The sequence below is a fragment of the Marmota flaviventris genome, chromosome 1 (genome assembly GCF_047511675.1).
Source record: "Marmota flaviventris isolate mMarFla1 chromosome 1, mMarFla1.hap1, whole genome shotgun sequence".
NCBI lineage: Eukaryota > Metazoa > Chordata > Mammalia > Rodentia > Sciuridae > Marmota > Marmota flaviventris.
The window spans coordinates 6724436-6746237 of record NC_092498.1 but is presented as its reverse complement, the minus strand read 5'-3'; the positions used below and the strand labels follow the sequence as shown (position 1 = coordinate 6746237).

The 21802-nt window shown below is 41.5% G+C and overlaps 1 protein-coding gene and 1 long non-coding RNA gene across 5 annotated transcripts; both read right to left on the bottom strand.

Moving 5' to 3' along the window:
- Nucleotides 1–3074: 3074 nt before the first annotated feature.
- Nucleotides 3075–15750, bottom strand: Gimap7 (GTPase, IMAP family member 7). Of its 4 annotated transcripts, none has more exons than XM_027943389.2 (3): nt 15645–15750; nt 4168–5087; nt 3075–3328 (listed from the first exon to the last, which is right to left on the bottom strand). In XM_027943389.2, exon 2 carries the CDS (start codon nt 5045–5047, stop codon nt 4169–4171), a length of 879 nt encoding a protein of 292 aa, XP_027799190.2. In that variant the 5' UTR covers nt 5048–5087; nt 15645–15750; the 3' UTR covers nt 3075–3328; nt 4168. The 4 variants fall into 4 exon arrangements, with proteins under 4 accessions (XP_027799190.2, XP_071466988.1, XP_027799191.2 ...); XM_071610887.1 differs by having other exon boundaries at nt 4173–5087; XM_027943390.2 differs by lacking the exon at nt 15645–15750 and adding an exon at nt 15549–15632 and having other exon boundaries at nt 4173–5087.
- LOC139703369 (uncharacterized) lies at nt 9427–10547 on the bottom strand. The gene is made up of 2 exons (XR_011705749.1): nt 10389–10547; nt 9427–10302 (listed from the first exon to the last, which is right to left on the bottom strand). It is a non-coding gene; the product is annotated as an uncharacterized lncRNA (long non-coding RNA).
- Nucleotides 15751–21802: the final 6052 nt, after the last annotated feature.

Sequence of the window (21802 nt, the reverse complement as noted above, 5' to 3'; positions counted from 1 at the left end):
GAGAGTGGGTGCGTGCGCAGCCCGGTGGGGGGAATTCCGGTTGGTGTGTGGTGTCTTCCTGAAGGAGCTGTGTGGGTGGCGTTCGGGAGTTCCCGGGGAGCGTGTGTGGAGTGTGCTAGTGGAGTTCGGAAATAAAGTTTGTTCCTGCTTGAGTGGCTCGTGATTTGTGCCCAGCCAGACTGCGGCAGAAATCCCCACTGCTAAGGGGAGGGTATTATGTAGTCAGGATTTGGGGAGATGTACAAGTCAGCTTCTATCACTATGATGAAAATCTGATGCAATTCAATTATCAGAAGAAAAATTTATTTAGCTTATGGTTCTGGGGTCTATTGCTTTGGGCCTCTGGAGAGGACATTAGATGGCAATGGCAAGAAGGACGTGGTAGAGCAAGCTGCTAACAGCATGACCCAGGAAACAGAAAAACTGGGAGACTGGGGTTCTACAGTCCCCATCCAGAGTACCCAAGGGCCTCCCTAGTCCCCAGCTCTCATGGTTTCACCACTTGCCAATAGTGTGTTCTTGGGGACCAAGTCTTTAACACATGGACTTTTGGAAGACACTTGTCCAAACCACAGCAGGTGATTAGGTCTTGGGGGTGGGGACCTCATGAAGGGGATTACTGCCCTTATGAAAGTACTGGCAAAATCTCTCACCTCTTCTAGTATGTGAAGTTAGATTGGGAAGGCCATTCTCTGTATGGAAGTGGGCCCTCATCGGACGGAGGATCTGCTGATGCCTGGACTTCCCTACCTCCAGACCTGAGAGAAGTAAAGTCCTGTGTTTAGGACCCACTCATTTCATCTTGCTACAGCGACCCGAACAGACCAAGACGGGGAAGTGGCTTTGGAACTGGACAGTGAGTAGAGACTGAAAGAGTTTGGTCCATTCATGGAAGTGTAGTGTACAAGCTACACTTGATATTGATGAAATGCCTGTAGTGTACAAGCTACACTTCCATGAATGGACCATCAAGGGTGATTCCTGTGAGGGTTCAGAAAGGAAGAGGAGAGGTTTAGAGTAAGTTTCAATTTTTTGAGAGAACACTTAGGTACTCATAAAAAATATATTGGAGAGTCTTCAACAGAAAAGAGGAACGTGTTATTGGACAATGGGAGAGAGGCCATCCTTACTATACAAGTGGCAAAGAACTCAACTGAATCATGTTTGTGTTCTAGTGCTTTGTGGAAGATAGAATTTGTGAGCAATGAAATTGGGTATTTGGCTAAGGAAAATTTTAAGCAAAGTGTCGGAGCTATGGTTTGACTTCACTTCCTGCAGTAAAATATGAGAAGAGAGAAATGACTTTCAAGATGGAGTTAATAAAAAGGGAATGAATGTTAAATTCAGAAAATTCTCAGTCTACCTGTACTGAAATAAATAAGATGGTCTGTTCAGGGGAGAACAAGGGTAAAGCTGAGCAATCATTTGATAAAGAGGTTACTCTGAGTTGCCCATCTCTGTGGAGGCCAGGTGCTCTTCATTAAGACAGGCTGATTAGTTGGCCATCTAAACAGAGCCCAGGACTTACTGCACGAGAAAAGGGAAGAGTAACCTGAAAGACATTTCAGAAATCAGGGCTGCCTGTACCTTCCAAACCTAGATGCTACAAAACTGAAGACATTAATGCCCAGAGATGCCTCATATTGAAGGCTGTGCTCCTCATAAGCCACAGCTGTGCTCCTGGGCTGCCCCATGTGCAGCTCCATTAGGCTACAGCATGGTGTGTGCTGCCCCAGCGGAAAGTACTGACAAAAATCTATTAGGGGTGAGGCTTTCCAAAGCTGGGCAGCTGGCAAATCTTCAGAGGCAGGGCTGCTGATATTAAGGGTCCAAAAGACAGGACCCTGGGGGGAAGGTGGCTCAATAGTGAGCACTTGTCTGGCCTGCGTGAGGCCCTGGGTTCCATCCCCGGTACTGCAAAAAAAACAAAAACGATCAAACAACCCTCCATGTCAGTGGGCTTGAGGGGCAAGGTATCAAATCAGAGGAAATAATTCTTGGGATTTAAGATTTTGTACTTGCTTGAGAATGATTACACTTTTCCTTTTTTTTTCCAGAATGGGAATGTCTATCCCATGCCTGCCCACCATTATATTTTGGATGTGCGTAACATATATGATTTCACAAGTTCACAACTGGAAAGCAGTTTACCTCAGAATTAATTGTAACTTCTCACACCCAGATCTGATTTACATAAGAATTACCTAGTACTTTGCGTTTAGTTTTTAAAATTGATGCTGAAACAAGCTAAAACTTTGGGGTGAGGCTACTGGAATGGAATCGATGTTGTTTTATGAAAGGAGGACATGTATTTGGGATGCCAGGACCTGCACTATGGTTGAATGTTTACATCCCCTCCAAATTCATATGTTGAAATTCTCCCTCCCAAGGAGGTATTATTAGGAGGTTGATTCTCAGGGAGGTGATCAGGTCCTGGAGGCAGAGCACTAATGAATGAGATTGGTTCCCTTAAAAAAGAGTTACAAGGGGGCTGGGGATGTGGCTTAAGCGGTAGTGCGCTCGCCTGGCATGCACAGGGCGCTGGGTTCGATCCTCAGCACCACATAAAATAAATTAAAGATGTTGTGTCCGCCGAGAACTAAAAAAAATAAAATAAAAATATTAAAAAAAAAGAGTTACGAGGGACTCTGTGTTCCTTCTTCCGAGTGAGGCTAGTGAGGTGGCTGTCTATGAGGAAGCGGGACCTCACCTGATCTGAATGTTCCAGTGCCTTGATCTCACACTTCCCACCCTCCACGTTTGTGAGAAATAACTCTGTTGTTTATAAGCTGCATCATTCATGGTATGTTGTCAAAGCAGCCCAAATGGACTGAGACAACAGTCAGAAGAAACGTACTAGGCATCGAAGACACATCTGCACTCCCAAGTTCATTGCAGCATTATTTACTGTAAACAAGACATTTAGACCGCCCAAGTGCATGCACTCAGATGAATGGAAAGGGAGATGTGGCATGCATATGTGTCTGTGCACGCTGTACCATACAATATTATCTAGGATTTTAAAAGGATATTTTTTAACTCAGTGTTCCTAAAGGAAGAGAACCAACAGGAGGTATGATCATAAAAAGCAGATTTATTAGATTGGCTTACACAACTAGAAGCTGGATAGTTCACAATGGCCATCTGCAGGCTGGAGAGCTAGAGGAACCAGTAGCTGCGCAATCTAAAGCCTCACAACAAAGGTTTCAACAGTGCTACCCCAGTCCAAGACCGAAGGCTTCTGGAGAATCAGTGGCAGAGTCCACTTTGGAAGAGTGAAGGAGCAAGAGTCTGATATCCTCAGATGATCGCAGCAGCAATCAAGAACCTAGAAGAACATAAGAAGAACAGAGCTTGCATCTGCTGCTGCTTCCATATTCTTCCAACCTTTATTCCATCCAAGTTTCCAGCCTATTGGATGATGCTGCCCATCTGAAGGAGGGTCTCCTCTTTAGTTTGCTATGCCACATGCCAATCATTCTTAGACACACCCTCATTTGACACACACAGAAGCCTCTTAATCTTCCACATCTCTTAATCCAATCAAGTTGACAATTCATATCAACTGTTGCAGATATCCTGTCATTTGCAACAATATGGATAAACTAGAGGACATTATGCCAAGTGAATTGAGTTAAACACAAACACTGCATGGTCTCACATATACATGGAATCTGAAAAGTCAAAATCATAGAGGCCAAGAGTACAATGTTAGTTTCCAGGGACTAGAGATTTGTGGAAATGGGGAGATGTTCATCAAAGAGCACACATGTTCAATTATGCAGGAGGAATCAGTTCAGGAGATCTAAAGTACAACACAGTTTCTATAGTTATGATGCCATCTTGTTTTTGTTTGTTTGTTTGTTTTGTTTTTTGTTTGTTTTTTAAATTTGCTAAGAAAATAGACTTTAAATTGTTTTCACTGCACTAAAAAGAAGACCTACATGAGGTGACAGGTGTATTAACTACCTTGAATAAATAATTTCACAAGGTATACATATGTCAAAACATCACACTGTACACAGTAACTATATGCAATTTTTATTTGTCAACTATATCTCCATAAATCAGGAGATGGGAAATATTGTCGTAGTCATCTTTGGAAACATACAGTAATTCACGACAGTAACAAATGGTACTAAATTAAAAGGAAAGAATGAAAATTACATTACTTCCAAAACGTATGCCAGACTCTTGAAATTGTCTTCGAAATCACACTTAACACATCTTTGAATATATTCTTCTCAGCTTCTGCCCTTATATTTCTAATTTTTTCTTCATATCTCATCATTGTTAATTTTATTTGTTCCTCCTTTTCTTCCTCTAGCTTAGTAGCATATTCCTGTTCTATTAGTCGGATTTCATTATCTCGTTCTTCAGCATAAATTTTCTTCAGAATCTCTCCACGCTTTTGCAGCTTTTCCTCTATGTTCTCATATATGCGGTGAGAAAAGTAAGCCCTTCCATTGTTCTCCACCATCTTATCTATCAGCTCCACCAGCATCTGCACTTGAACTTCCTTCTCGACCTTGTCTGCTTTGTTGCTAATGGCAAAATAGCGGTTCCCGCACTCCTTGATGATGCTTCTTAGGTTCACATCCGCACTTTCCAGGAAGCTATCAAGGCTACAGCCCTCCAACTCTTCCTTGCGAGTGAACAAGACTATCATGTTCTTTGTGACTTCCGGCCCAAAGACTGTCTTGATCAATGCAACAGTGTTCTGCTCTTCCTTTGTGTAGCGGCCCAGCTGCATGACCATGATGATGGCGTGAGGTCCTGGGCAGGAGTAAAGGACACACTGACTGATCTCTTCACATGTGGTCTTCAGACTCTGCTTGGTGTCAAAGAGCCCTGGAGTATCAACAACAAGAAGCTGTCCTCCCTTCCATGCTCGGGTTTCTTTTTGACAGGTCTTGGTAACAGCTTGGGCAGAAATCTGAGATTTAAACTTATCTTCCCCAAGGATGGTGTTTGCTGAGGCACTTTTCCCACTTCCAGTTCTCCCGACCAGAACAATTCTCAGAGTGTCATTTTGGTGGTCAGCCATCTTCCTGGAGAGAGGCCCTGGAGCTTGGGCACACACAGACCTGAAAGAGTGAAAGGAGAGAAAAACGCCAGTTTAGCTCTATGGGGATGATTCCCCATCCCCTTTTCTTCTCTTCTTCCCCCACTGAAATTTGGAAATATTCTATCATCCTTATTTATCCCAGTAGATAAAAAGATGAAATGGTCCATTTACTGTGGAAGAAATAAAAGAAAAATAAAGAGTCCCCCACAAGAGAGTACCTGGTCCGGATGATTTCATGGGGAGGCCTGTGAAACGGACAAATCTGATCATCTCAATGCTACTTAAACTGCTCCTGATTATATAAAAAGAAGGGTGCCCCCCCACCAGCCCACATGCCAACATAGGGAGTACTGCTCATGTGCCCCTGCCCTGATGCTGTCCTGCATACAGGTATGTGCACCTGCATCCCTATCCTGCCACTTGCCTCAGTGCCAAAGCCAAGACTGAGGCCAAGCTCCTGGGCTCCAATTTCTACTGCCACTGCCACCAGTTACAGACAAAGAAGCTATGGGGAAGCTATGCTGTGCTGTCCAACTAGAACCAAAGCCAAAGTAGTTATCACACTGACAGCTAAAATACATCTTCAGGTCGATGCTTGTTACTACGAAAGCCATCCTTTAAAAATAATAGAAACAACTGATATACCAGATATGCAAATATGATCCTACAGACAGAAGAAATGGAGAAAAGCAAAGTAACATGATTCCTTCCCAGGAATACAATGACTCTTCAGCCAGAGACCCCAAAGAATGATATTGATGAAATGCCTGATAAAGAATTTGAAAGAGCTGGGTTCGCTTGCGCACGTCAGTAATCCCAGCTGCTCGGGAGACTGAGACTAGAGAATTGCAAGTTCAAAGCCAGCCTCAGCAGTGGTGAGGTGCTAAGCAACTCAGTGAGATCCAGTCTCTAAATAAAATACAAAATAGGGCTAGGGATGTGGCTCAGTGGTCCAGCACTCCTGAGTTCAATCCCTGGTACCAAAAAAAAAAAAAAAAAAAAAAAAGAATATGAAAAGAATGTTTATAATGAAATTCAATGAGATACAGGAGAATACATACAGTCAGTTCAGTAAATTTAAGGAATTTAGCAAAGAGATGGGAATCTTGAAAAAGAACCAAGCAGAAATATTGGAAATGAAGAGCTCAGCAAGTTGCAAAATACAGCTGAAAGCCTCAGCAACACACTACATCAATCAGGAGAATTTATGTAATCCCAACTACTCAGGAGTCTGAGGCAGGAGGATCACAAGTTCAAGACCAGCTCTGGCAATTTAATGAGACATGTCTCAAAAGAAATCATAAATAAAAAATGTCTAAACTTGAAATCAGGTATTTTGAAATAGCCCAACCAGACAAAAAAGAAAGAAAAATCATAAATAATGAATACATCCTCCAAACCTTGGGACACCATTAAGCAAATAGTCACATGTTGAGAGTACCTAAATGGGAAGAAAAGGAGAAAGGCATAGAAAATCTATTCAATGAAATAATAGTTGTAACTTTCCCTCATCTTGTGAAAGATATGGACATCCATGTACCAAAGACCCACAGGACTCCAAATAGACATGACCAGAAAAGATTCTCAATATGGCACATAGTCATAGTCAACCTGTCAAAAAGTACAAGACAAAGAAAGAATTCTAAAAGCTGCAAGAGGAAACAGCAAGTTCACCTTACAGGCCCAGAGGGAAATAAAATGACATATTCCAACTTCTGAAAGAAAATCACTGTCAACCAAAAGCACTATACCCAGAAAATCTAGGTTTGGGAAATGAAGGAGAAACAAAGACTTTTCAAGACAAGCAAAACTGAAGGAATTCATCACCACGAGACCAGTTTTATAAAAGAAGCTGAAGGGAATCCTGTGTCTAGAAGCAAAAGAAAAGGAACTAACAGCATTAGTTAGTTCCTACAGAAGTATTAAAACCACTGAAAGAGCACATGTCAGAGGGGAAGAGAAAAGAACCAGAAGTTATCAATAAAATAGACCACCAAGCCACCAAGTTGAGTAAGGGGCAAGAACAGAACAAAGTGTATTCAAAACCATTAAGCCCTTACCTGTCAGTAATGACCTTGAGTGTAAACAGAGTAAACTCCTCAAGTAAAAGACACTAGCTTCATAAAGGGGTACAAAATCACCATCCAGATATATGCTGCCTGTAAGAAACTCTTTTCACCAGTAAAGACACACAGACTAAACGGGATAGATAGAAAAATATATTCCCATGCAAACAAGAACCAAAAATGAATAGTAGAAGCTAATTTTATATCAGGCAAAAGAAAGAAGACAACGATAAAGAGGCAACAGAGGTGATTCACCATGATCAAGTGGAATTTATCCCAGGATTCAAGAATTACTCAACATACAGAAATCAATAAATGTAATACAGCACATCAATAAATAAAAAACAATATGTAAGGAACTAAAATAACAAAGGAACAATCTGATTTTAAATGAGCAAATGATCTGACTAGACTTATATAAAAAAAAGAAATACAAATGACGAACAAATATATGAAAAAATGCTCAATATCCTTATTCACCAGGGAAATGCAAACAAAAACCACAATGCAAAATCATTTCCCTCCAGTTAGAGTGACTACTATCAATTAGACAAAAAGAACAAGTGTTGGTAAGGATGTGGAGAAAAAGGAACTCTCACACGCTGTTGGTGGAAATGTAAATTAATACAGCCATTATGGAGAAGAGTAGGAGGGTCCTCATAAAACTAGAATAGTCCACCATATGATCCAGATGTTGTACTTCTGGGTATGTATCTAAATAACATAAAATCAATATACAAAAGAAATACCAGCACTACCATGTTTCTTGCATCACAGGTCACAATAGCCAGGATTAAAAACCTAACCTAGCCAGGTGTGGTGGTGCACACCTGTAATCCCAGCAGCTCGGGAGACTGAGGCAAGAGGATCACAAGTTCAAAGTCAGCCTCAGCAATTTAGTGAGGCCCTAAGCAACTTAGCAAGACCATGTCTAAAAATAAAAAAATAAAAAAGGGCTGGGAATGTGACTCAGTGTTTAAGCAATGCTGGGTTCAACCACTAGTATGAGGAGAGAAAGGAAGGAAGGAAGGAAGGAAGGAAGGAAGGAACGAACGAACTGAGAGGGGTGGGGGAGGGAGAGGGAGGAAGGGAGGGAGAAAGAAAGAAAAAAAAGGGAGAAAGACAATAAGGAAAACACCGAGGTCCCTATGAATGGATAAATAAATGAAGAGAATGTGGTATAGATGTACAATGAAATATTATTCAGCCATAAAAGGGGGAAACCTGACATTTGCATGAAAATGGATAGACCTGGAGGACATTGTTAAGTGAAATAATTCAGACCCAGAAAGATAAATGCTGCATGTCCTCTCTCATATGTGAGAAATTAAAAGTCAGCCTGAATGTGGACTAGTGATCCCTAGAGGCTGGGAAGGTTGGGGGCACAGAGCATAAAGAGAGGATACAGAGTAGGGCCACCCGAGGTGGACAGGAGGAATGAGTTCTAGTATTCTGCAGCACAGTGGGATGACTGTCGCTCCCAAAACCTATTATATATTTTAAGAGGAAATAGAAGAGAGGAGTTCCAAGGCTCCAAGAAATGACAAGGAAGCCAGGCACAATGGTGCTCAAGCCTGTGATCCAAGCTCCCAGGCAGGCTGAGGCAGGATTGCGGGTTCAAGCCCAGTCTGGACAACTTAGGGAGCCCCTGAATTTAAAAACAAAACACTAAAAACTGGTAGGAGGTGGCTGGGGATGAAGCTCGGTGGTAGAAAGCTTACCTAACATGAGGAAGGCCCTGGGTTCTATCTCCACTACCATGAAAAATAAATAATAAAATAAAACAAAAAGGAGTTGGTGATGTAGCTCAGTGGTAGAGCAAAAAGAAATGATAAGGATTTGATAAGTACACATTGTATACATGTGTTGCAATATCATGCTGAACCCCAAAATGTATACCATTATTTCATGTTAATCAAAAATACAAAGAAAGAAAAAATTTAATTCCTTCCATGAGGCAAGTATACTATTGATTCTAAGAGCTGGTAAAGATTTTACCAATAAAGAAGGCTACAGTTGTATCTCATTTAATACTGATGTAAAAATCCTAAATGAGTTATCAGATGCCAAAAAATAATATACCATGATTGTGATTCAATGCAAAAATATTAGAATGGTTACTTATAAGACAATTGACTGTTATAATACATCCCATAAATAGATTCAGAAGAAAATCACCTAGATGCAGAAAAGATATTTGACCAAATTTCACATTGATTCATGTTTAAAGCATTTTATCTAATAGTAAATTTGCAATTAATAGACACTTCTTTTAATATGGTTTAACATACATACAAATTTCAAAAATTTTATTATCATTTTTTTCTTCTGGAGGTTAAAAAATTCATTATAAAGTTCATTTGGATGAAGAAAAATGAGTTATCCTGAACATCAGAAAAGAAAAGTATGTCTATCTGCCAGAAAATGATTCCAGTCTCCGTGACTGCAGCAGGAGGACGCTCGGGCAAGAAGAGTCACAGAGGAGAGAATTGTCCGACTGGTTTTCTTTTATATTGATCTGACCATACTCAGCTACATCTATATTCCATAAGGCAGCATCTCTTTTCAAGATAAACAATTTTAGAAGCAACGCTGGGGTAACTATATAATCTTGCAGAAAATGATTAAATTGCATTCATCTTCTCACACCCCGGGACTTCCAAATAGGTTGGAAATTTAAATGTAAAAACGTTAACTTGGGTTTTCTCAAAGTGCCTTTTGAGAGATTCAAGATGGCAGAGCAGAGAAAGCCGCATTCCTAGTTGCTCAGTGACTGGGTATTCAAGCAGCAGAGTGCAGCTTCTCAGTGAGGTGGGTGAAGGAGGGATTTCACTAAAATTTAATGCTGGACAGTCAGAATGCCTTAGAGACTCAGAAATTCAGGTGCGTTGAACAAAGAAGAAGGTTCACTGGAGCCAGGCTGGTTGTGGCAGTGGCAGGGCAGCTGTGGTGGCACTGGGTCACGGGGGGGGGGGGAGAACAGAGAGAGAAACACAGGGATCAGAGTCGGCATGGGAACCCGAGATCAGTAAAGCAGCAGGCACTTAGCTGAACCAGAGGCTGCACCTCAAGCTGGTGTCTGAACACTGCCGAGTTGCTCAGCTGCTGTGGAGAGCCGAGGCTGGGCCGTCCTGAGGTGGCCATGCTGCAGCTGCTGCTGTGGGAACCCTGGAGATCAGAGCAAACAGCCCCACAGTGCCCCACAGTGCCCCAGCAGGGCCCCAGCAGTGCCCCCCGTGGGACCCAGGGAGTACCTAGCAGAATGAGAGTGAAGCAGGGAGACAGAAGAGTTCATCCAACAACAGCAGAATACACTTTCTTCTCACTCTTCATCCCTCTGGGAATCTTCTCCAAGATATACCATATTTTAGACCACAAGGCAACGCTTAACAAATACGAAATAATTGTTATAATTCCTTGTATCTTATCAGATCAACAAAATTAGAAATTAACACCAAAAACCCTATGGGAAACTATATGAATACATGAAGACTGAACAATACACTTTGGGGCTTTGTTTGCTTGCTTGTTTTGCTTTTCATACTGGAGATTGATTGAACCCGGGGGCATGGCACCACTGAGCAACATCCCCACCCCTTTTTAGTTTTTATTTTGAGGCAGTATCTCATTAAGTTTCTTAGAGCCTCACTAATTTGCTGAGGCTGGTCTCAAATTTGCAGTCCCCCTGTCTCAACCTCCCAAATCACTGGGATTACAGGTGTGCACCAAAACATCTAGTTAGAATAATGCACTTTTGAATGATGAATGGATAATAGAACAAACTGGGAAAATCTAAAAATTCTTAGACTCAAATGAGAATAGTGACACAACATACTAGAACCTCTTGGTCATTCTAAAGGCAGTTCTTTTTTAAAAAAATGTTTATTTTTTAGATATAGGTGGACACAATATTTTTATTTTTATTTTTATTTTTATGTGGTGCTGACAATCGAACCTAGTGCCTCGTACATGCTAAGCAAGAGCTCTACCTCTGAAGTTCTAAAAGGAAATTTATAGCTATGAACGCCTACATAAGAAAAATCAGAAACATCCCAAATAAACAGCCTAATGATACATCTCAAGGTCCTCAAAAAAGAGAATGAAACAACTTCACAACCAGTAAAAAAAAAAAGGAAATAATTAAAATCATAGCCAAAATCTATGAAATTGAGTAAAAAATTACAAAGGATCAATGAAACAAAGAATTGGTTCTTTGAAAATATAAACAAGATTGATAAAAACCTTAGCTAAAAGAGCAGAAGGAAAAAGAGAGGTGACCCAAACTATTAAAATGAAAGACGTAAAAAAAGAAATCACCACAGACATCACAGAAATCCAGTGGGTCATTAGGGACTAAATTGAAAAAACTCCAAGAAATCAGAAAATCTAGAAGAAATGGATACATTTTAGTGCACACTCAATTTGCCAAGATTTAATTAAGAGGACATAAAAATGGAATAACTAGTAATGAGAAGCAGTAATAAAAAGTCTTCCAACAAAGAAAAGCCCCGGACCAGATAGATTCTCAGCTGAAGTCTACCAGACCATTAAAGAACTAATGTCAACACTCCTCAAATTATTGTGTGGAATAGAAAGGAATGGAACACACCTGAATTCAGTGTACGAAGCCACATTGACACTCATACCCAAACCAGACAAGAACACATCAAGGTAAGAATACTACAGACCAAAACTTAGACTCTGATGACCTTGAATGCAAAAATACTTAATAAAATATTAGCAAAAAATATTCAACAACATTTAAGAAGGTTTTGCATTCTGACCAACTTGGTTGTATCCCAGAGACACAAGAATGTTTTAACATATGCAAGTCAGTCAATGCAATTCATCAACTAAATAGAATTAAGAACAAAAAACTCAGTCACCTCAAATGCAGAGAAAACCTTTGACCAAATCCATCAACCATTCATGATAAAAACACTGAAGAAACTGGGATAGAGGTGACCTACCTCAACATCATAAGACAAAACCCAAAGTGGGAGAAAACTGAAAGTATTTCCTTTAAAATCCAGGGCAAGATAAGCATGTCTCCTCTTACCACCCCTATTTAATATAGTGCTAGAAATCAAGTCAGAACAATTAGGAAAAAGAAGGAAATAAAAGGAATAAAAATTGGAAAGGAAGAAGTCAAATTATCACTGTTTGCAAATAATATGATCCTTTAATGGGAAGATCCAAAAAATTCCCCAGAAGATGACTGGAGCTAAAAAACAAATCAGCAATGTAGCCGGTTACAAAAGCAACAATACAAATATCAATAAGCTCTCCTATTTGCCAACTATGAATCTGCTGAGAAAGAAATAAGGAAAACAATCCCATTCACAGTAGCCTTAGGGAAAAAATAAAACTAGGAATAAATCTAATCAAGGAGGTGAGAGAACTCTACAATGAAAACTATAGAATACTGAAGAAATTTAAGAAGACCCAAGAAGATGGAAAGACCTCCCACGTCCATTAATAGGCAAAATTAATGTTTTTAAATGTCTTCATTAAATGTTTTTATTACCAAAAGCAGTTTACAAATTCAATGCAGTCCTCACCAAAGTATCAACGACATTCTTTACAGAACTAGAAAAAAGAGTCCTGAACCTCATTTGAAAAAAATAAAAGACCCAGAATAGCCAAAGTAATTCTTGTTTGTTTGGTGCTGGGGATTGAACCCAGGGCCTTGGGCACCGGAGGCAAGCACTCTACCAACTAAGCTATCTCCCTAGCCCAAGCCAAGCTAATTCTAAGCCAAAAAAGCAATCTGGAGACATCACAATACCTTCCTTCAAATCATACTACAGTGTTACAATAACAAAAACTACATGGCACTGGCATAAAAACAGACACCTGGATCAATGGCCCAGAACTGATAATAACACAGAGACGAACGTAACACAGCTAGGGTCATCTGATCTTGACAAAGGTGCCAAAAGCATACACTGGAGAAAAGACAGCCCTTTTAACAAATGGTGCCGGGAAAACCCGTGATCCGTGTGCAGAAGAACGAAACTAGAGCCTTATCTCTCCCCCTGCAAAAAGATCAACTCAAAATGCATCAAATGCCCAGGAATTAGACCAGAACCCGTGCAACTCCAAGAAGAAAACACAGATCAACACTCCAAAATGTAGGCACAGGCAATGATTCTCATAGGACCCCTGAAGCTCAGGAGAGAATGCTAAGAGTTAGTAAATGGAAAGGAATCAAATGAAAACCTTCTGCACAGCAAGTAAACAAACAAAAAACGGTTAAGAATGTGAAGAGAGATGCTACAGAATGGGAGAAAATCTTTGCTAGCTACTCTTTTGACAGAGGATTAATAGCTAGAATATATACAGAGCTCAAAAAACTTTACCCCCAAAAGTCAAGTAACTCAATTAATAAATGGGCAAATGAACTAAACAGACACTTCTCAAAAGAAGAAACACAAATGGTCAACAAATACATAAGAAAGTGTTCAACATCAACAGCAATTACGGAAATGCAAATCAAAACCACCCTGAGATTTCATTTCACTCCAGTCAGAATGGCAGTCATCAGAATACAAACAATAATAATTGCTCAAAAGGATGTGAAGAAAAAGGAAGACTCTAACACTGCTGGAGACTGTAAATTATCACAAACACTATGGAATTAGGATGGAGGCTCCTCAAAACACTAGGTATGGAACCACCACATGGCCCAGCTAGGCCACTTCTGGGTATTTACCCTGAAGCATTAAACTCATCTCACCACAGTGATATCATGATATCCATGTTTATGGCAGCACGATTCACAATAGCTGAATTACGGAACCAGCCTAGGTGTCCATCAATGCATGAATGGGTAAGGAAACTGTGGTCTATATGCACGATGGAATTTTATTCAGCCATAAAGAAAAATGAAATTATGTTATTTACAGGAAAATGGATGGAACTAGAGAGCATTATGTTAAGTAAGCCAAACTCAGAAGGTCAATGGCTGTATGTTTTCTCTCATATGTGAAAGCTAGAGAGGAAAAAAAGGAAAGAAGGAGTTGGAGGGGAGGGGTGCAGGGGACCTCATGAAAAAACAAAAGACCCAGCAACTTAATGAGATCGTTTCTCAAATTAAAAAAAAAAAAATGTTAAAGGCTAGCACAGAGTGGCTCAGAGGTAGGAAATCAGTTGAGGAAAGGGACCAAGGAGTAGGTGGGAGGGAGTGGGGGAGTGCTGGGAAAGGATATTGACCGAATTACATTGTTACATTGTGTACATATTCTCATATATAAGAGCATATTATCATGTGTAAGAACTATAATGCACCAATTGAAAAAATGTGGAGAAGAAAGTTAACTCAGATTCTTTGCAACCTGGGGATGATGAAAATGTTTGTAATGTAAGACTTAAAATTGTATAAGGAAACACTGATAAATTGATTACATAAAAATAAAAATAAATAATAATGTAAGACCAAAAAAAGCAGACAAATTAAAATACAAATGTAAAACTACAAAAAAATCCTCCTAAATTATATCAAAGAGATTTAATTTTACTAATACACAAAGAATATCTAAAAGCAGAGAAAGAAAACATCAACAACTTGATTTTTAAAAATGGACAAGAAATGTGTAGGGTGGCATACAACTGTAATTCCAGCTACTGGAGAGGCTGAGGCAGGAGTATCACAAGTTAGAGGCCAGCCTCAGCAACTTAATGAGATCCTTTCTCAAAATTAAACAAAATAAAAAATTTAAAGGCTAGGGCAGAGTGGCTCAGAGGTAGGGTACTTGCCTAGATCGTATGAGGCTGTGGGTTCACTCCGTAGTATAAAAGAAAGAAAAAAGCAAACAAGAAAGGAAGGAAGGAGAGAGGAAATAAAAATAAAAATTGAGCAAGAGATATAAGTAAATTTTAAAAGATTCCAAATGCATAGAAAATGCATAAATAGAGCAAAGCGACTCTCCTCGGTCCTGCTATTTCTTCAGAACAGCTAATTCTCCGTCCACAGCAACCCTCCCCCACCCGCAGGTCACACTGCTAGGACACAGCTTCCATCTGTTGAGTCCTGGGAAAGAGTCTGAATCCCAGCTTCCCTCTGACCTGAGTGACCTGCGGAACCCACAGAGGGTCACCAAACTTGCTGGGATCCTGGTTCTTTTTCAGTAAAAGGAAGGATTTCAACAGACAGTGTCTAAATGGATTTCCAGCCCCCAAATTCTACCTTGAGCGCACGGAACCTCCTAGGGAGAAAACCAGGCAGCGCTGTCTGGAGCGAAACCCCACTGCCCGGAGCCTGCCCTGCCCAGCAAAAGTTCGCCCTGTGAATATCTGGATGAAGGACACCACGCTAATAAACCTCCTTGCGCTCCCCCGACCCGCGGCCAGCCACTACCACCCGGAAGCACACTCCTAGGGTGCTGCTGGCGCTCAGTAGGGAGGAACCGTACCTCGCCCCTCTGCAAACCAGAGCCCACCCCGTGCAGACGCCCCTGACTGCCCCTCACAGCTCCTTGGCTCCGGGTCCTCTTCACAGGCAGCCTCACCGTTAGAGTATGTTGATAAGTTCTCAAGTTTTCTCCAAGAAAGTTGCTTGAGTGGATGCCTCTGCTTCACCTGTGACAGAAATGTTTGCTCCCCCAAACCTCTGAGTCAGGAAACCCAATTGGGTGGAGTCAGTGATAACACTCTTGCCTTTAAGGAAACAGAAATACTCTCTAAAATTGAGTGGGAGCTTCTGTTTTGCCAAGTTGAAATATTTTGTCTGTGTGCCTGTTATAACACCAAAATTTTCAAAGTTATATTTTTTGTTTGAGGTCACATTGATTTTGCCCAACTGTAGACAAATGTAAGTGTCCTCAGCAGGTAGGCTAGGCTAGGCTATGACACTCAGAGGCTGTGTGCATTTTCAACTTATGGTGTTTTCAACATGAGATGAGTTTGTCAGACATAACCGTACTGTAAGTTGAGGAGCATCTGTGTGTGTGTGTGTGTGTGTGTGTAAACCCACATATCCATATATACACACATATATATATATATATATATATATATATATATATATATATATACATTAAAAACTCAGAGCTTTTTCTGATGCTTGTTAGGTGCAGGACAGGCTGAGTAAGCTGTCTGCAGGGCATGCCAAACAAAGTTAGCTGCAGGATGACCTGGGCACTCAAACCCTCTGTCTGGTTCTTTATCGACTATTTGCTTCAAGCCCAAACACCCAAGCCCCGGCTCAAGGCTGAACACTTAACCCCCCTTGTGCCAACAGGCAGCTTGCAGACCCAGAGACCTCATTAGATTTGGGCTATAAAAACTCCCTCCTGCTGGGCCCTTCTCTCTCTTGCTTTCTCTGTCTCTCTTGCGCACGCTTCCCCCCCCCCCCCCTTCTCTCTTTTCTCCTCTGTTGCACTGCTGCAATAAAGCTCTCTTGGTCACTCTGAGTGTTGTGGTCACTTTTCTTTCAATGCTATGATGTAAGACAAATTCAAGTTTAACTTATTAAGACATTGCAAAAATAATACCAGGAGATGAAAAGAATAGCATCCTGACTCTTACACAAATGCATTCAACTGTCAGGAAAAACTACTTAGGATATATTAAAAAATAGAAAATGTAAAAAAAAAAAAACAAGTAAAGTAGTTATTGAGGTCAGCCTCAGGGTCACAGCTTCCTCTTGTGAAGTTCACATATTGTACACTTACATCACGGGTGCCCAAATATGTAAATAGAACCAAATAGCCTTCTAAAGAGGCAAAGGCGGAAAGCTTGTAAAATCTTTACTTCATGTCACCACACACTGCAGACAGCTTTGCCCTCCATCTCTGGAAAGCACTGCATCTTATTAAAACAAATCTGAAAATTCTCGGTTACTGTTGGCTCCTGGTCCAGCATCTCTTCCCCTGTGTGTCTAAAAACACTTCCCCCATAAGTCTGAAAAAAGGCACAAGCCACCAGCTTCTCCCAGGAAACACTCCTCCCTTCAGTCAAGCGTCAGTGTGGGGACAGACACTGCCCCTGCCCCTGCCTGTCTTCGCAGGACTGGCAGATCACGGGTGATGAAAGCAGTGGGGGATCAGCGGGGACATCCAACCTGCCACCTAACCCAGCGGCCTTAGTTCATTCCATGTTCAGCACAGCTTCCTTCCGGTTTCCTGCTTTGCTTTGGGGTATTGCACAGGTTTCCTGGATTGTCCCTCTCCCTTCTCACCCAAATAGGGTCCGCATGAATAGGAAGATCTGGTGCCTGCACCCCTGGGACTATGACAAGGAATCTAGAGAGTTTGATGAAGTAGTCTTTGGCTTCCCAGGTGCTCAGGAAAACTGTCTTCTGCAGCTGGGGTGGGGCAGACTGTAAGGAAAGAAAACGGTGCTGGGTGTGAAAGCACTCTTGAAGCTGGATCCCCCAAAGAAGCACTGACCCAACTCTCAACAGAGTTAAATGCCATGCCCAAAAGAGACCTTTACTGTCCTCCCCTCTGGTTCTTGTTGCTGTAGTAAGACAGCCACAGACATTCAGTCTCATTACGAAACAGGTCTCTGCTTTCTGTTAATGCTTGCCTGAAGACTCCGCTATAAGCTTCCAGACAGGACTGTGTCGTCAATAGAGAAGTACTCTCTTGGAGCTTAATGCAGAGAATTGTACTAGGTCCTGTACTGGTCTTGGTCCTCTAGAGGAACAGGATTTTATACATATGACTGAAAGGGTGGTTTATTAGGTTGGCTTACAGGATCAGAAGGCAGTTCCACATGGCCAACTGCAGGCTGAGCTGCCAAGAAACCCGTGACAGCTCAGTCCGAGAAGCTGGAGCCTCAGAGAAAGAGGGACAATGACGCAGCCCCACTCTGACTGAAGGCCTGCAGACCCCCTGGAGAATCGCTGATCGGAGTGGGCTTTGGAGGGAAGGGCCTGGAACCTGATGTGATCGCAGCGGCAATCCAAGCACCCTTTCAAGAAGAATCAAGCTTGTGCCTGCGTCAGCTTTCTCCTTCCTCCACCTTTTGTCCCATCCAGGCCCCTAGCCTACTGGACGGTGCCACCCACATTCAGGAAGGGTCTCCTCCCTCAGTTGGCTGTCCCATATGTCAATCATTTCTGAAAACACCCTGCATCTACAGTTCCAGAAGTGTCTCAGTCTTGGGCATCCATTAATCCAATGAAGTCCACAATCCAGATGAAGCCTCACAGTTATCCTCAGCTATTGCTCCTTCACAGATATCCTGAACTATGGATTCTCCAGGGGGTCTGCAGGCCATCATTGGTCCCTCTTTCTCTGAGGCTCCAGCTTCTTGGACTGAGCTGCTGCTGATTCCTTGGCATCTCCAGCCTGCAGTTGGCCATGTGGAACTGCTAGGGACAGGTTTCCAAGACCACAACACTTACCAACTTTCATGCTGTGCCAGTGAACTCAGCCTGGATTTCCAGGATTCTTTCCATTTGAAAGCAGATGTTCTTGAAATCAGATTACTGACCCAAGATCTTGTAGAATAAGAATTAATTACAAAGTATTGAATGAAACATTTAAGAAATATTCTTGTGGTTAGTTGTTTGGAATACTATTGGTATTATTTCTAGCAATCTATATCTCACAATTAAGTAGACTATGTACTTAGAAACATACTTTGTATACAACCAGAGATATGAAAAATTGTGCTGTATATGTGTAAGAAGTTGTAATGCATTCTGCTATCATTTATTTTTGAAAAAAATCAATAAAAAAGAAACTACTTATTATTGTGTGTTTTCCACTAGCTCTCAAAATTCAAAAACAAATACTTGTGCTGAGTCTTCTTATTTTTCAAGGTTATATAATCATATGTTCAGTATCAGATGGGCACAATGGTGCACACCTGTAATCCCAGTTACTCAAGAGGCTGAGGCAGAAACATCACAAATTCAAGGCCAGCTTCAGGGACTTTGTGAGACCCTGTCTCAAGATAAAAAGACCTGTGGATGTAGCTCAGTGGTAAAACATCTCTGGGTTCAACCCCCAGTACCAAAAAAAATCTATACTGTTTTAAGTGAAGATATAACCACACAAAGCAATTTTGCATCAACACTGTATCTAGAGTGTGATATTTGATGGACACTATGCCTATAATCTGAGTGGTTCAGGATGCTGAGGCAGGATAATTGCACGTTCAAAATCTGTCTCAGCAACATAGCAAAGCCCTAAGCAACTCAGTGAGACCCTCTCTCAAAATAAAATATAAAATATAAAAGTTATGGGGATATAGCTCAGGGGCTAAGTGCCTTTGGGTTCAATCCCTGGTACCAAAAAAAAAAAAATCACTCCTAAGGAACAATGGTGATGTTACTGGTGGAGCTAATGTCTCCAAGCCCCCGTCACAAGAAAATCAATGAGGCACTTGGCTTCCAGGGTCCCAGTCTAACAGGCATAAAGTCCACTCCATGGCAGACCTCAAGAAAAGGGAAATTCATGCAGATTTATCAAAACTGCATGCCAAATTTACTGGGGGAAATTAGTTTCTTTCCTATATTGTGATAGAAGAACAAATAATAGAGTTTTTAAAAGCCTAATTCTAGATTTTGGAAATTTTGGAAAATCTCCAAATAGAAGTTAATTCTTTGTGCTTGGTAGTTACTTAATATTCTTTGTTGGGCCATAGCACCCACACATCTGGCCAGATGCACCTTGAAATCTCAATGATGAGAGAGGCAACTCTGGCTTTCTCAGGAGGTCATTTTAGACCCTGCCAGAGGCTGTGCCTTAGGGACCTTGCCTTTCCCAGGTTTTCTACTCTGTAGTTGCCACCATCCCTCTTGTTTGACTTTGACTTCCTCCTATAAATAAAGCGTTCTCGGCTTTCTTACAACTGAAGGATGCTATAGATCAAAACTTAGCAAGGGATAAAGGAACCATTGCAGCATACATCTCAGCATAACACGGCATGAAAACTTTTATTTCCTATAAACCTTCATATCTTCAAGAAATGAACCACAAATGTTTATTGTAAATTCATTTGTGCATAGAAAAACATGTATCTTAGCTCGGCCACAATCATTTCCTGCCTCACCTCCTCCCCATTCTGTCTCCTCTGTCACTCACGTTTGTGGTCAGACCACAGGAAGAAAGGCCAGGTAATAGGGCCCATGTCCCCTTCCTTGTACTGCTAACGCATTCAGCAGAACGGGAGGAGGAGGGTTGGGCCAAGAAGAAATACCACCATGCAGATCACACCAAACCTCATTCTGGACCCTCCACAGGTCCACCTGAGGACAGTGCATGGGTAAAGCAGAAGACCTTTCCTGAGTCCAACCCACACAGTGGCCTCATTCAGAGCAAGCACAACAGTTGAACTTCTGACTCTGACTCAAGTGCTTATAGGTATGGATGCCTTTCTAGGTCCTACCAATTCTGTTCTCAAAACCAAGTAGCTAGTAACCAGCTGAGCAGACTCATAATTTTTTACTACAGTTTATTGTGAAAAAAAATGACTTGAGGCCAGATGCAGTGGCACTGGCCTGCAATACCAGCAATTTGGGAGGCAGAGGCAGGAGGATCACAAGTTCAAAGCCAGCCTCAGCAAGTTAGCAAGGCCCTAAGCAATTTAGCAAGACTCTGTCTCAAAAATAAAAAGGGCTGGGGATGTGGTCCAGTGCTAAAGTGCCCCTGGCTTAAATTCCTGGTACCAAAATAAATAAATAACTTGAAAATAATATTTAAATGATGCATTTCTAAATGACTGTACTTGGAAATACAGACAGCAGCATTTCTCTTATCCTCTGTCGGTGTAACATATTTGTTCTAGTAAAAGACCAAGGACTTCTAGATCAAGATAGCAGTGGGGCAGAGAGTGGCAGATGATAACTCCATCCCCATTAGGCAATTCTTCATTCTAACACAAAAAAATCACAAGAAGAAAGGCTAAACAAATCTCCATAAAATCCATACATTCAGCAGGAAGAAAGAAGGAAGCTAGCTATTTGGCCAAAGTTTGATCTAAAGTAACCCACAGGGTTTCCGTTCCCACACTGTAGTGGGAGCAACCCTGCAGAGGTGTTACCAGGCGGGACCATAACTGGTGATGATTTGTTTTTAATTTTAAGTCTCTAAAAATTGTCTTAAGTGCATTTGGCAAAGAAAACCTATGACATCTTAGTAAGAACAATGAGATTCTGTGACATTGGAGCCATTTCTCCCTCCTCAACCTACTCCCAACTCCACTTTACGGAAGATCCACTCTGGGCAAGTGTGTCCAATACATTGGGACTCCCTCTCCCCTCAGCTACCAATCAGGGGTGCAAGCCTCCTGCTGGGTCAGTATAGCAGCATTTCTCTTCCTCTATGTGTGGTAGAGATTAACCTCCCGTGGACGCATCCAGGGCACTGCTCTTCCAGTCAGAGCAGGCCAAGCACACTGAGTCCCAACTACCCAGATCTGGGCTCCCAGCCCCCAGAGGGTCAAGGTCTACACAAGCCAAGAGGAGCAGAGGCTGACATTGCCTGTCCGGGGCTTGGAGCTGGTCAGAAATTTCACAGGGAGAAAGGCAGCCCATAATAACAGAGAAACCCAAACAACTCCTCAGAGGACACAGAATATGAAAAATTTCAAGCCAACGTTGTTTTTTTTTTAAAAAATGAAGATTTTGATAATAACTAATTTAAAGAAATCCAATAACCCTGTGAGTGCCAAAAGAGAAAGTATAGGCCAGCAATTTTACCAGAGAGAACTA